Genomic DNA, 16,063 nt, shown 5'->3' with positions numbered 1-16,063 from the left:
CAGAAATTCTCCATCCAGTCTTGCCCTTTAGGACTGTGTTATTAGTGCGATGGAATGTTCTGCACCTATGGCAGAGAGCTCTGTAGAGTGGAGGGAAGCGGGAGTCAGGGGGTCAGGCCAGGCTCTGTTGCCTCCCGGTGGGGCCCAAATGGATTGACAAAAGATGACTGTGTATGGCAGGGGTGAGGATGGACAGTGAGGAGGGGCTATTCTTATTTGTAGCTGGTAACATAACAGCCACCGAATGCCACAAGAGCCATCTCTAGAAATTCAGTTTACAGGAACTCTGTCAGCTTGATCATTACTTGACATGTAGGATCTTTGAAAAAAAAAAAAAAAAAAAAAAAAAAGAGACGACTTAAGGATCTTTTTCCCTAAAAATGAAAACCAAAATCTCTCAAAATAGTCTCCAACTTTTCCATGGGAATGGAGTTTCTTCTGTATGCCTTAGAGTGCTTTTGCTGTGGACTCCCCAGCCATCTCAGATAAACGTGGGTCAGGTCACACACTTCAATGCAGATGTCATATTTTACTTATCCTGCCTTATCCAGGTGTGAAACGTATAATCTAAAGAATTACAAGTAAATCTTTATATATTTGTATAAAGATTTATAGTGAAATATAATGAAAGATAAACTCTGATAATGCTTAATTTTTCCGAAGACTATTGTTATTCTAACACAGAAAAAGCGATGACCCTGGTGTCAGATTTATGTTTTTATGAGTGGGTGGAAACAACAGTCTGAGTTTTGGGGGTAAGCCATTTGTCAAGTTAGGTAGCCCAGCAGCAGGCAGGTTGGGTAATCAAGTTCACTTAATAAATTCCTGACCCAGCTCACACATGGAATAGTGGCAGATCGTCAATTTAATATTTATGTAATATTTCCAAGACTACACAGAAAACGTGAGCATTTTTAAAAACTGTATATTGAAAAAATAAATAAATAAATAAATAAATAAATAAATAAAAACTGTATATTGAAATGTAATAATGGTTATCGCTGAATAAAAGACATTTGTGTGATTTTCTTTTCTTTTTTGTTCCTCTTCGCATTTAAACAAGTATTCACACAGATTACATGCTATATTCGTAATTGGTAAATGTCATTTAAAACTTTTGATTGTTAACTTTTCAAATTAGCATATCATGCAATTGTAAATATAAACATAATCCATATTATATGCATTCCATTGATCTTAATGTCTTTGATTAGGTAGTGAACTAATCGGAGTAATTATTCCTCAGTATCAAATGTAAAGGCAGAGGGCTGATCTGCATTTAAATAATGAAGTATAGTGCTCGCTTCGGCAGCACATATACTAAATAATGAAGTATATCTCAAAACACACATGATCATTAACAGTCATGTTTTCATCACCTTTCTGCTGAGTCTGCGCTTAAGTTCCATTTTTGCTTCTTGTTCTTCCTCTTCATTCTTTTCTGTTTATGAATGAGGGTGGGGGAGGAAAGGCAGGAAGACTTAGTTACTATAAATGATTTTATAATCAGAAAAGTAGATCAGGCCACAACTATTTGACTTAGATAATGATCAAACACTCTGACATAAAAAGTTGTCAAAAGATTTTGCAGAAAGATCGATCATTAATTTATATATTACTTTTTCTCCTTATGGGATCGGTTTCCTTACTGACTATAAACCTTTTTGCTTCCTGACGTCATATTGTGTTCTGAAAAAAACTATAAGGGTGTCCACACTCTGGTGAAAACCTTTCATTGCTGAACATCTCATGGGCTTATAGGCACAATTTATCAGAAGGCAGATAAAAATTTACTTCTGGATCTGGCCTTCACATAAAGATCTGAGACATATCAAAAGAGCAAATTAGAATCATCTGATGCATGTCTGAGTTGATGTCCATTCAAATCCAACCAAAATACTTGATTTTGTCTGCTTTGGTTTCCACAGTAGCAGAATGCAGTCATTTCTTTGGAGTCTGACTTCAAACCAGAATGTTCTGAATGGGGTTATTATGGTGTACTGTTGATGGAGATGATTTATTTTCTTGTGACTTGACTTTCCAAAGTCTTTTTTTTCTCTAGTGCTTCACCAAATAGTAAAATTTAACGGCCAATTTAATGAATGCTGTCCAACGGATGGGATTAAGAGAAAAATGACCAGGAATTTTAAAGAAATAAATACCCCTTCAGATCTTAATCATTACTTATTTGATGAACTTTTCTCTGTTGCTTCCAATAGCTCATCGTTTGTTTGATACATGAGCATAGATTTTACTTCTTGGACACCAACGCTTACAAAAGATGATCTCTTAGAAGATGCTGTTACGAATTCTATCGAAGGAACATCACACAATACAAAAAGGCTCAACCAAAACGTTGAAAAAGAAAAGTCTGTTCTATGAAAAGATAAATTTGTTTTAAAAATTCAAATAGACTTCTTACGACTAAGACTGTTTTTATAATGAATAAAACATCAGTATTCAATATTTGCACCAATTGTATTTGTTAGTTGAACAGGCTAAATTCTCTATTAACTTCCCATATCTGGACAGAGAAAAGTTTCCACATTCTTCCAAAATACTAATTTTAATTCATAAGAAAAGGAATGCTGAGTCTGGTTATTTAGACAAAGAGTAAACATAAGCTGAAATCACCCTGCGAGATAAGAAACAGGCAGTTAGTACACTTTCAGGAAGTGCCTGTGTGTCAAACAAATTTTGTTATAATTCATATTTCCTCCTATGAAAATACTGTGGGTTTTTCTAATTGCTTCACAAAATATATATCCTTTGATATCCTTAAAATATATCCTTAGGGTCAAATATTTACTTTATATGAGTTGGGCAAGGCATGTAGGTTATAAATTATACATAACAGACAAAAGCTAAATTTGTGGTTCATGTGATTCAAAGGAAGGCTTTACAAGGTCAGCCTTTAATGATATTACTAATAAAAAGAAAAATATAATCTTCAAAGCATTTTAGTCAATTCTTCCTATAAAGTGATTGTGCTATATTTTTAAAGGTACTTTTCAAAGACAGAAAAGTGGATATCTAATATGACTCAAAGCCAACAAATACTTTAATTTTTGTGAAGGAATATTGGATAATTTCATCTTATTAAGCATACTGTACATCTGAGTGATAGCAAGTTACCTATTTAAAAAAAGAAGGGCCAACTGCAGTTGAGGAAGTTAAATAAACAGAATTCTACCATGTGGGAATTCGTTTTTAACATCAGGAGCTGACTTCCTTACATATTTCCATATTTGAAATCATGCTTTTACCTTTTTTATTTTTTTAAGTTTTTTAATGTTAATTTATTTTTTGAGATAGAGACAGAGTGTGAGCAGGGGAGGGAGGGAGACAGAGAGAGGGAGACACAGAACCCCAAGCAGGCTCCAGGCTCCGAGCCATCAGCACAGAGCCCGACTTGGGGCTCGAACCCACAAACCGTGAGATCATGACCTGAGCTGAAGTCAGATGCTTAACCGGCTGGGCTACCAGGTGCCCCTGAAATTGTGCTTTTAAAGAAGTTAAAGAAGGTAAGAAGTGGAGGGAAGTCAACATGACTGATCTTCTGAATCTTTTTAAATACTCGTAAAATCTCTTACAAAGAATCAAGGTCAAATCTTAGTTTAAAAAAACTCACTGAGTTGAAATGAAATGAAATGAAATGAAATGAAATGAAATGAAATTTAGTTATTTCTTTTTTGAGAGAGAGAGAGAGAGAGAGAGAGAGAGAGAGAGAGTACTGGTGAGCAAGGGGAGGGGAAGAAGGAGAGGGAGAGAGAGAATCTTAAGCAGGCTCCAGGCCCAGTGCAGAGCCGACACAGGGCTTGATCTCACAACTGTGAGGTGAGATCATGACCTGAGCTGAAATCAAGAGTGGGACTGACTCAGCCACCCAGACGCCCCTCACTTTTCTTTTTTAACGTTTTCTTTGTTTCTCTGTTTAGTAAAGGACTAATTATACAGTAGGATGTACACCTTTCTGGTCACTCTAAATAGACTGGAGGGATATTCATGAAGGAAGTGACGTGACTCATTGACAAACCTTGCCTTTAGTAACTCCATCAAAGCAGGGGGGTGGATATTTCAGAGCAGTCACAGGAAGCATTTGCCATAAACACACAAACAACACATGTGGTTTAATAACCATGGACACTACAGGAAACCTACCCAGCTAGCAAGTGTTGCCCAGAGCATTTTAGGGATGAGCTAAAAGGAGAAGACAGGAAAGCACCAAAACATCAGCAACTGGAATATCATATTCCTGAGTCATCGATTCAGATAAACTAAGTTTAAAAAAAGCCAAATATTTGTGGCACCTGGGGGGCTCCGTTGGTTGAGCATCTGACTCTTGATTTTGGCTCAGGTCAGGATCTCACGGTTTGTGAGTTCAAGCCCCACGTGGGGCTCTGCACTGACACTGTGGAGTCCACTTGGGATTCTCTCTCTCCTTCTCTCTCTGCCCCACCTCACTCTCTCTTTCAAAATAAACAAATAAACTTAAAGCCAAATATTTTTTGTGGGTTTTACATGGTTTTATATGAAACCATGAAAATGAAAATGTATTTATACACTTACTTTGAAATGTATCAAAAAAATAACATGGATCAATGTAAGGACAGATATGTGATAAAGCAAGATGTGATAAAATGTTAACAGTAGATTATAAATAGTACATGTATGGGTGTTTACTATAAAAATTTTCAACTTTTCTCTATATTTAAAAAATTTCAGGGGCGCCTGGGTGGCTCAGTTGGTTAAGCATCCGACTTCAGCTCAGGTCACGATCTCACGGTCCGTGAGTTCGAGCCCCGCGTCGGGCTCTGGGCTGATGATGGCCCAGAGCCTGGAGCCTGCTTCCGATTCTGTGTCTCCCTCTCTCTCTGACCCTCCCCCATTCATGCTCTGTCTCTCTCTGTCTCAAAAATAAATAAACGTTAAAAAAAAAAAATTAAAAAAATAAAATAAAATAAAAAACTCATAATAAAATGTTGGGAAAAAATACAGCACTCAATGGCCTAATATACTTTTTCTCTAGAGAATATATAGCTATTGTCATAGCTAAACAGATCTGCATCTCTTATGCCTGCCCTGTAAAAGGTGTTCCATGAGTATCTCTTTTTCTGGTAGGCAAAAGATGACCTTTCAAGCACCAGAACTTGCTTTCTATTTTAATAATATTAAGGACTTGGTTCTAAAATGTACAATTAAACCTAACTTTATAGTTTTGTTTTTTGTTTTTTGTTTAAAAAAGCCTAGATGCAGTAAAATAGGAAAGAGATGGAATAAGATGTGTTATGGTGACTGATAAATTAAGGTATAAAATGTGCCCCTGGTCTCCACTGAAAGTGAGATCTGCACTGACTGCCACCTGACTCATGTTTAATAAACTAATGATGAGCTTGGATTTGACAGCTGCTGAATTAGTTTACTCTGGGAATGAATTCCCTAGTCTGTCAAGAAAAGATGACCCAGTTAAAATAAGTGTCCTTAAAAACAAACAAACAAACAAACAAACAAACAAACAAACAAACTGGCGGTGCCTGGGTGGCTCAGTCAGTTAAGTGTCCAACTTCGGCTCGGGTCATGATCTCACGGTCCATGAGTTCGAGCCCCGCATCAAGCTGTGTGCTGACAGCTCAGAAGCCTGGAGCCTGCTTCGGATTCTGTGTCTCCCTCTCTCTGCCCCTCCCCCGTTCATGCTCTGTCTCTCTCTGTCTCAAAAATAAGCAAATGTTCCAAAAAAAAAACAACCACACCATCTCACACACAGACTTTTTTTAAATAGTCAATCATACTGCTTTTGAACAAAAGCTGGAGATGAAATAAACACACAAAAAAGAGTCATCTATGTGGAAGAACCCAGAGGCACACAGGGGCTAAACACAGTATTGTAAGCTATGCCATTCAGTTCCCTGGGACCGCTCAGTGGATTGCTCTGGATGACCTCTACCAGTTCTCTTTTCTGCTTCCCTTGGCCATACAATATTATGTCAGGAGATCATAAGCCAGTTATCAGCCTCTCCAGACTGGAAATGTGTCTTTTGTTTCCAGAATAAGCATGGTTAGATAAACTAAGAAGGAAGTAAAAAAGGACTGGAATCAAATCTGAAGTTGACTTTGGCGTTTCCCTCTTCCCTGAACCTCCAGGAAAATGGGGTATAGAAGCCAAGACAGCACTTAAGATCAATGTGTGATAAATTTCTACATCTATGAAATAGTTCCTCAAATAACCAAACAGCAATGTGGTTTGGCACCATTTGTCTCGCAGAAGCAGAAAAGAATTACCCAGAATTCGCTCTTCCTTTTTCTTTTAACCCCCCCCCCCCCCCCCAGGTATTGCATCAGGCATCCAATAAGACATAATCTTTGTGTTTTAGGAGCTTACGGTCTGCTCTTGAGCTTACCTAAAATTTAGTTCAAGAAATATTTTCCAGGGACCTACTATCAAAAGCCATGAGCTTTTTTGGTTTTGTGTTGTTGTCAAAATTAGATGTTGCTTTCATCCTTCCTCAGAAAACTAAAACACAGTTTTATTTGCTTTTCTACCCATGACTTTTTCCATCTCTGTACTGGCTCTTCTACATACTGATGGTCACGTTAAGCCCTTCTTTGGGTTCTATTCCAGTTTTGCTCATAAACGGCCAGAAAAAAGCATTCCAAGGAAAGAATCCCATAGACTCAGTTCCTCTCACTGTTCAGTCTTCTTTGTTGGGTTGTCTTAGTAATAGCAAGTATAGTACAAACGTATCATTAAAATCTTTCATTCCTGGGGTACCTGTGTGGCGCACTCGGTTAAGCATCTGACTCGATCTCAGCTCAGGTCAGGATCTTGAAGTTCATTAGTTTGAGCCCCGATGTGGACTTTGTGCTGATGGTGTGGAGGCCTGCTTGGGATTCTGTCTCCCTCACTTCTCTCCCCGCCCCTTTCTCTCTCAGAATGAATAAATAAACTTAAAAAAATTCTTTCATTCCTTAGGGAAAGAAAACAACTCAGATTGAAGAATGGGGATCATCCAGACAAGAATTACCTCTAAAAGCCTGATCGAAAAAGATGTCCAGCATGCTCATAGCTCATTGCTATTATGGTACTATCCGGAGCTCTGCCCAGCCCTGATGTTTTTATATTTCGTACAATAAAAAGCTCTTCTGAAACTGGGTTAATAATATATAAAACTGCAGCTAGGCTCAGCTTAAAAATATCCATTACTTAAGTCACTGTGGTTGGTAACCACATGGACACAGTATATAATGACAAACTGTGCTTCTATTAGTTTTATAGCTTTAACATACGAACTCCAATGAAGTTCTACTGGACTAGCGAGTAAGAAGTAAAGTCAAAGAAAACAGAAGGGAAAAGAGAAAGGGAAAATAAGGTAGGAAAATGAATGGAGAACTCCTTAACTCCTGAGAAATTATAAATAACTCAAAAGGGAAACAGAGTTATCATAACAAAGGAAAATGAAAAGGGCTCAAGAATTTCTTTTACCATAATTCTGTTTTAAATGGAGTCATTTGTTAAACCTGGCAACAAACTGTATTATTAATAATAATATAGGAATGTTTGATTTATTTCCTTGGGGATTCTTTGGCTTTTTCTTTGACATTTATTTGCAAGCAGACTAGAGCATTTTCTTCTATTTAACATTTGGGTAAAAGAATACATGGGTATATTTCATCTTTCTTAAAAACAACTGTCACAACCATGACTCTGGTCTGGGGGATATCAGGCTCAAAGCCATAAAATGAAATACAACTTTCAAGAAATTATTTTTTGAATTCTACTTATTTATTTTTAGAGAGCTAGAGAGAGAGAGTGCACAAGTAGGGAAGGGGCAAAGAGAGAGGGAAAGAGAATTCCAGGCAGGCTCCAGGCTATCAGCCTGGAGCCCCACATGGGGCTCGATCTCACAAACCGTGAAATCATGACCTGAGCGGAAATCAAGAATTGGGTGCTTAACTGACTGAGCCATCCATGCACCCCATTTTTTTAATTATCTAGAAATGTGATCTAAACGGGCCATTTTAATCATTCGTGAATAAACATGGAGGTTTCCTACTGATAAATGGATCATCTCTGAAGGGAGCTTGTTAATGGTTACATGAGAAATCACCAAATAAGATAAGATACTCACGTTTTAGGATATTTCTTTGCTCTAATTCTTCAGTTGTGGGCCTCTGGCTAAGTCTCCTATGATGACAAAAAGGATATATTGTAGGTTACAAACAAGACCTCCTTGATGCGAAATGTGAAATAAAATAACAAAGAAAGCTTTATTCTTTTCCTGTTTGAGGAAACACAAATCCATTTTACACCTACAAAATAAAAGCCTCCTTTCTGTTAGTTGGGAGACTAAAGACTGTCTGAGACTGGTACCTACTCCCCTGATCCATTCTTCCTCCTCTCTTTTAGATACAGAACCTCCTGAGCTGTGGCTGTGGTCCCCCAACTACAGACTTCTGCCTCCCCAGCCACAAGGTGCGGTTTTGCGACTGAGTCCTTGCAATGGGATATGAACAGAGTGGTATCTGTAACTTCTGCTTTTTACCCTTAACATGACTGTGTATTTCCTTTTCTTTCTTTCCTTCTTCCATGGGCTAGAACTCAAACATGGTCACGTGAGCCAGCTTGGATCACGCAGATGAGAATATCCATGGGGACGGAAAAGCAATAGGACAGAAAGAATCTGAGTGTCCAGCTAACTATAAGGAGTGGGTGGGGAGTCCCACGCATCCTGGAGAGTCCACCTACCTCTGGACTGTTCTGTGGAAAGGAAATAAACATGTGGAAGTGTCTTATTTGGACCACTGCACTTTTTGGTTTCTGCCAGAATAGCTTAGCCTATCTCCTAATTAACATACAGATCATTAGAATATAAAGAAGTCTTCTGCTTAAGAGTTCATACTAACTCAAAAGATGGTTGATCCACACTGGACAGTGTAGTAATTCCCGTGAAATACTGCTTTTGTGACCTCAAATGGATTTATAATACATGTAGTAGAGTTATTTTAAGATATATGGACCCTTCCCACCTGTTTTTGAGAAAAGCAGGCTCATTTAAAAAAAAATTTTTTTTTGAGAGAGGGAGCGAGCGCATACATGTGCGTGCAATCGGGCGAAGGGCACAGGGAGAGGGAGAGAGAGTCTTAAGTGGTCTCCATGTCCAGCAAGGAGCTCAACTTGGGGCTCGATCTCATGACCCTGAGATCATGATCTGAGTGGAAATCAAGAAGCCGATGTTTAACCAACTGAGCCACCCAGGTGCCCCAAGCCAGGCTCATTTGTGACTAGTAGCTACCTATTTGTAAACAAAAGCTGAATGTCCTATAACAACTCTTTATACCTTTTCTTCGTCTTGTTTACAGTGTTAATTTGTTGTTAATTACAGAAAAAACTTCTTCCGGATGTAGGTTGAGTTTGCACAAATTAAACTAATGTATATGAGATGTAATCTTACTTAAAGATACTATGAATTATAAATGTTCCAGCTGTGGCAGAAATGGCGTGGGGAACTGAAATCAATGTTATTTTAAAGACCTCATTAAAAATTTTGTTAAAGTTTAATTTTCATCAGAGCTACCTTGGAAGTAACTTGCATAATTGAGCTTACAAAAGAACCCAGTGAACTACCATGCCAACCACCCATGTACCCTGTTACACATCTGCACTCTCTCATCCACCAAAGACATCATCCTTCTTTTGTTTATGGGGTTTCCTCCCTCAGGAATACCTTTCTCTCTTTCTCTACCTACAGAAATCGTACAAATGACTAAAATAGTACCCTTCGGTTGGGTGTTTGACCTGTCCTATCCTGTCCTGTGAATTTTCTGCCCCTATACAGCAGTCATACAAAGATCACACATCTATTAGAGCACTTACCACACAAGTAATAATAAAGGTAAGACGATAATCATAGCTCTTGTTAGTTCATACTCTTAAAGTCCCAGGTGCTGTGCTAGGTGCTTAACTTACATTATCGTGGATCCTCAAAACAACTCAGCAAGGGAGTAGCCAGTTCCCATTTTACAAATGAGGAAATAACATTAAGTCACTTGCTGAATATCAGGTACTAGTGAAAGTTAGAGCAAGGTCTCACACCCAGTTCTCTTGACCTAGATGTTGGTGCTTTTCACATGACCTCACCAAGGAGGATGTCAGTCTGTCTCTTCCACGACACATGGAGTCCCCTAAGGTAGGGACTATGGGTGATTTATCTTTAACGGCAGTGATCAGATGTGTGATATTTGTAAAGAAACAATTCTGCAAAATTTACATATTTAAAACTACTCAGATAAAATATTTTCTGGATGTGGTCTATGTGCATACTTTCAGAGGCTCTTAAACTTTTAGGGGTGGGGGGAGGATCCTTTTATCAAACAGACAGAAGAGGCTGTTCTGGTTGGATGGTTAAGCCTGGGATGAAGGAGTCCCTCCCGTCCCACCCCTAACACACCCACACTGCCCTGGATCCCCCCCATAGAAGCCAGAGTGTTCCCTCCAAGAAATCCTTGATGAGGCAGTTGGAAAATCACTGCTCTCTGCTTACTTCACAAGGTTCTCCATCAGCGCCCTGTTTTTGAGCATTTGGTTTGTTTTAGTTGTCACTGCTATAAATAGCCTTGAAATAAACATCTTTGTAAAATATATAGGTGTTTTTTTTTTTTTTTCTCTTCTGGATTATTTCCTTCTTGTATAGGCTCTCAAATGACCTCACCATGTAAAACAATTACCACGTAAAACAATAGACTGCTACACAATTCCTTTTTTTTTCTTTCACACTGTTAGGTTCTTCTTCAAAAATACTGAACAAAGTTGCCGCTTTTGGGTTTCATTTTTAAGAATGTTTTACCTGTTTAACATATATATAATTATTTAAATCAATAATAAAAATATTTAATTTTATTAAGTGCTTGCTATGATCCAGGCACTCAAGTGCCTTCAGCGTATCATCTCATTTATCCACCCCAAGCCGTTGCTTGGTCCCATCTGCCAAACAGATAACAGCCTCAGAACCCCCACATGCCAGCCCTGTAGGTATGACACAGTCACAGAAGTCTTCCACTTCTAAGCAAGGAGAGGGATTTCTTCCACCTCCAAATCCTGCCCTGGGATCTCAGACTACTCCCTTCTCCCAACTGACGGGAGAGTGAGAGAAGTCAGCAAAATAGCTCATACTTAAATATGCTTAAAGTGATCACGGAAAACAAGGCTTTGGCACTCGCTTCTATTAAAGGTGCCAGTTAAGGGCGCCCGGGGGGCAGGGGGGCTCAGTCGTTAAGCATCTGACTTCGGCTTAGGTCATGATCGCACAGTTGATGAGTTCTAGTCCCACATCGGGTGAGCACGAGCCCCACTTTGGGTGAGCTTGCGCCCCACGTGTGGTGAACATGAGTTCACCTGTTTTGGGTGAGCATGAGCTCTGGGTGAGCTCCGCTTCTCTCTCTCTCTCTCTCTCTCTCTCTCTCTCTCTCTCTCTCTCTCCCTCCCTCTCTCTCTCTGCCCCTTGTGGGATTCTCTCTCTCTCTGCCCCTTGCTCACTTATGCCCTCTCTCTCTCTCTCTCTCTCTCAAAACAAAAACAAAAAAGCTGCCAGTTAAATGGACTTCCAAAGTCACTGGTAGCAAAAGTAGAAACCCTACAATGGCTGGAGGCAGAAAGAAAAATCAGATAACCATTTTTAAAAAAATTTTTTTAATGTTTTTATTTTTGAGAGACAGAGACAGAGCATGAGCAGGGGAGGGGCAGAGAGAGACAGGGAGGCACAGAATCTGAAGCAGGGTTCAGGCTCTGAGTTGTCAGCACAGAGCCTGATGTGAGGCTCGAACCCACAATCTGTGAGATCATGACCTGAGCCGAAGCTGGACACTTAACCGACTGAGCCACCCAGGCGCCCCAGATAACCATTTATTTCAAGTTAAAAGGAGGAGGTTTTGATAGGAGGGGCTATAGTTACCTGGCTTGGATGGAGCTGGACATTGAAGCTAACTAATATTTCTACAATCTCAAGGCCCATAGGGCAGAACCTCATGGCAATCACAGGAACGCCAGAGTCTGTGGATTGGGCCAGGAGTTGGGCAAAATATGACCTGCAGGCCAAATCCGGCTCCCTGCCTGTTTCGGTGAATAAAGTTTTATTGGAACACAGCTGCATCCGTTTGTCTACGTATTGTTTATGGCTGCTTTCATGCTATAACAGCACAGTTGAGTAGCTGCAACAGAGACCTTCTGGCCAGCAAAACCGGAATTGTTTACTAACAGGTCCTTAACTGAAAACGTTTTTTGACACTTGGCTCGGGCTTTGGTGACTCCAAAGCCACTGACTGGTTGGACCAAAGGGCAAGCTCTTTGAGTGGTTCACCATCAGGACCAAGTTTAGAAAACTTGGCCACATAGGCCATGCGTGCCCTCACCCAAGGAATTCACAATGATCCCTGTCGGGCAGGAGACCGCAGCGGGGAGAAAAGTATGGATTGGTCAGTGCTGTACTAAGATTCCAGCCATTACCTGACGAGCTTGGTTCCAATCTGCTGCCGGATTTCCTGCCTCTCCTCTTCAGATGTGCGCTGCAAGATGTTTTTGTCTTCTAGTTCCTTTTTAGATGGTCTGTTGCCAAGTTTGATAGCAAGAGTATCCCTTCGTCGTATTTTACTTGCCAAAGCACCTGAGGATTGGAGAAGGAAGAAACGCAGAGAAAGAGGCTTTTAGCAAGCAGCACTCAGGTTACACATGGCGTGGACTTTAAACAGAGTCCAGAAGAAATTCTTTATCCACATGCAAGAGTGGAATTTTAATTAACCTCAGGAAAAAGAAAAAAAAAAACAACAAACCCAAACCCAGTTTTGAGTTGGATGTAGTTCATTTTGGAAAACTGAAGGACTATTTTTAAAAATGTTCTGAAAAAAATGTTGGGGCACCATGAAAAAACTCGCAAGCGTCACCTCATCATTTGGAAAGTGGTATTTGAAGTTTATTTTGCTGAGATGGCGTATCGTGGAAATTACTGATTGCGTAATGCTTTCTTTTTTAAGTCTTAAAAACTTAGCTCCTTTATTTGCACTGTAAAGTCTTGTCTTCTTGCCTCCACTCAGAAATCACGCTGGAGACGGTTTACTGATGGTAGCAGTGTCTTAATCCTTAATTAGGAAGAATCCCTAATGTCTCAGCAGAGGAGAGTTAATACCAGGTGGGTGACGAGGATTTTGTTGCTATTGTTGTTTAGTACAAACTAGAAGGAACTTGACAAACTGATGTTCAGTCATTAATAGCTTTCCACGATGTACAAATTCAATTCCATAGTGAATTCCTCCTAAGTCATGATGCTCAGAAGTTTAAAAAAAAAAAAAAAAAAAAAAAAGCACTTTCTAGTTCCTGAAGTTATATATGAATGGTTGGCTTAATCTACTGTAACTGGCATTCCTTCTTAGAAGGCATCCTATCTCATCTACTGTGGAAGAGTGATTATTTTTAATTCTTCAAAGGTATTTGTCATTCTTGACTCATTCTTCCCTCCCCTCTCTTTAAACCCTAGTATAAAACTGACCGGAAGTCTCAAACACCTCCAATAAGTAATCCAGTGAATCCTGAATTTATGCTCTCTATTCAAGAAAGACCTCAGGGTGGAAGGGCCATCTCTGATCATTTGGAAACTGCCTCTGTCATTAGAAAGCTTTGATTCCTTGTACAAATACAAATGTGCGTATCTTCCTCATAGACAAAGACTTGACCCTCTGGCCCCCGTGGAATCCTCATCTGGAAAGGCCTGTCATCAATAGTTAAACCTTAGAACACGGACATTTCTAATATGAGAAAAGAATATGGGGGGAAAGAAAACACCAGATGTCTGATCGCCCATGGCTTTTGTTCTTTACAAAGTGCACCTGCTTCTGCCCATCACTCACTTTCCTCCCCACCTCTTGAACACAAGTCTTACTTTCCCCACTGCCATCCTCGTCCTCATCCTCTTCATCATCGTCATCATCAGTGTACAAGACAGGCCCATCGGAGTCAGAGTCATTGGCCTGGTATTCCCTTTGGCCTTCATCCTCCGGGGCACTGAAGGATCCGGAAGATTCTCCCATCAGCCCAGGAGTCAGCAGATGAGGTGCCGCCTTCCCCGGCTCATCTTTGGTTGTAAAACTGCTAAAGGCACAACAACACAGGGGTGGTGTGAAGTTCAGAGCAACCCTCAGGGCAACACCAATACCACGAGAAGGAGCTCTAGTTTCCTGAGCATTTTTCGAGTTGGCGAAAGCAGAAAGCAGGCATAGGCAGCTAAGGACAGTGAAATGGCAGATAGCCCTGTATCACTTCACTCTCGAGGTTTGAGATTCCTCACCTGTAAAATGAAAAGGAATGACTACGTGACATCTGACATATTTAGTACGTGAATGTGGTAAAACTGTATTTTGCAAACTGATTTGGCTGTAGCAATGGGGGTTCAGTGGAAACAACAATGCACTAGAAGTTCCTGGATACCTGACTTTGCACTTCTCCTGTACCTGTGACTCCTACTCATCCTTCGAGTCTCAGCTAAAGCCGCAGCTTCTTCAGGAATCTTTCACTGGCCGTCCGTCTAGATCCTTGCCCCGCCTCCCGGCTCCTAAGGTGACCTGAGGACAACCCCATTGGAGCACTGAGTGCACCTCGATCACCATTCACTCGTCTGCCATCCTGACCCTAAGAGTTGCTTCGCAAGTGGGATTCATTCATACTGATTTGTAGCCCAGCACCTAGAAGGGTGATGACATATACCACTGATACATGAATTTTCCTACTTCTAACACAGCCAATGTGCCAAGTCAAAAAAAATCATAGATCCTCTCTGAGATGCTTTAGTTTCCCCATTTGTAAAACTGCCTCTCACAGGAATATGTTAGTAACACGAGATGGAAAAGGTGGAAGTTAAATTGACTCTATAGAAGAAAGGACTCTATAGAAGATGTCTATGGACGTAATAATTTTCTATTATTTAAGCTTGATAAGAGTCTCTGATTTAAAGTTACTATAAATAATGCTCAATGTCGCTCCTCATCAGGGAAATACAAATCAAAACCACACTCAGATATCACCTCACGCCAGTCAGAGTGGCCAAAATGAACAAATCAGGAGACTATAGATGCTGGCGAGGATGTGGAGAAACGGGAACCCTCTTGCTCTGTTGGTGGGAATGCAAACTGGTGCAGCCGCTCTGGAAAACAGTGTGGAGGTTCCTCAAAAAATTAAAAATAGATCTACCCTATGACCCAGCAGTAGCACTGCTAGGAATTTACCCAGGGATACAGGAGTGCTGATGCATAGGGGCACTTGTACCCCAATGTTTATAGCAGCACTCTCAACAATAGCCAAATTGTGGAAAGAGCCTAAATGTCCATCAACTGATGAATGGATAAAGAAATTGTGGTTTACATACACAATGGAGTACTACATGGCAATGAGAAAGAATGAAATATGGTCCTTTGTAGCAACGTGGATGGAACTGGAGAGTGTGATGCTAAGTGAAATAAGCCATACAGAGAAAGACAGATACCATATGTTTTCACTCTTATGTGGATCCTGAGAAACTTAACAGAAACCCATGGGGGAGGGGAAGGGAAAAAAAAAAAAAGGTTAGAGTGGGAGAGAGCCAAAGCATAAGAGACTCTTAAAAACTGAGAACAAACTGAGGGTTGATGGGGGGTGGGAGGGAGGGGAGGGTGGGTGATGGGTATTGAGGAGGGCACCTTTTGGGATGAGCACTGGGTGTTGTATGGAAACCAATTTGACAATAAATTTCATATATTGAAAAAAAAATAAAGTTACTTATAAATATATGAAGACTGTCAATTTTCACAGACTAGAATAAAAAAATGCTTTACATCAAAAACATATCATATCAAAACAAACATAACCTTCATTTTAAGAAGCAGAAAATCCCCAAATTGCCTTCTGATATAAATAGAAATCTCTACTTGGAATGTCACATTTCAGAAAGACTGCTTTGGGCAAAGCATGTGCCTACTGTTTACATTAACTTGCAAAACCAAAAAGCAGTCATTTAAGTAATAAAAACAGGTAAACATTGTCAGAATCTAA

The 16,063-nt window shown here is 40.0% G+C and overlaps 1 protein-coding gene across 5 annotated transcripts in view; it reads right to left on the bottom strand.

The window, feature by feature from the left end:
* PHACTR2 (phosphatase and actin regulator 2) overlaps positions 1-16,063 on the bottom strand; it is a 230,408-nt gene that overhangs the window by 32,896 nt on the left and 181,449 nt on the right. For 3 of the 5 annotated variants that reach the window (XM_049653001.1, XM_049653005.1, XM_049653004.1), the window contains 4 exons: positions 13,923-14,131; positions 12,497-12,653; positions 8,127-8,182; positions 1,380-1,441 (listed from right to left, as the gene is read on the bottom strand). In XM_049653001.1, coding sequence (XP_049508958.1) covers positions 1,380-1,441; positions 8,127-8,182; positions 12,497-12,653; positions 13,923-14,131 — 484 coding nt within the window. The remainder of the gene's footprint in view (positions 1-1,379; positions 1,442-8,126; positions 8,183-12,496; positions 12,654-13,922; positions 14,132-16,063) is intronic. The other 2 variants (XM_049653003.1, XM_049653006.1) reach the window with 1 other exon arrangement.

The sequence above is a fragment of the Panthera uncia genome, assembly GCF_023721935.1.
Source record: "Panthera uncia isolate 11264 chromosome B2 unlocalized genomic scaffold, Puncia_PCG_1.0 HiC_scaffold_24, whole genome shotgun sequence".
Taxonomy (NCBI): Eukaryota; Metazoa; Chordata; class Mammalia; order Carnivora; family Felidae; genus Panthera; species Panthera uncia.
This window is presented reverse-complemented; position numbering and strand designations above follow the sequence as displayed.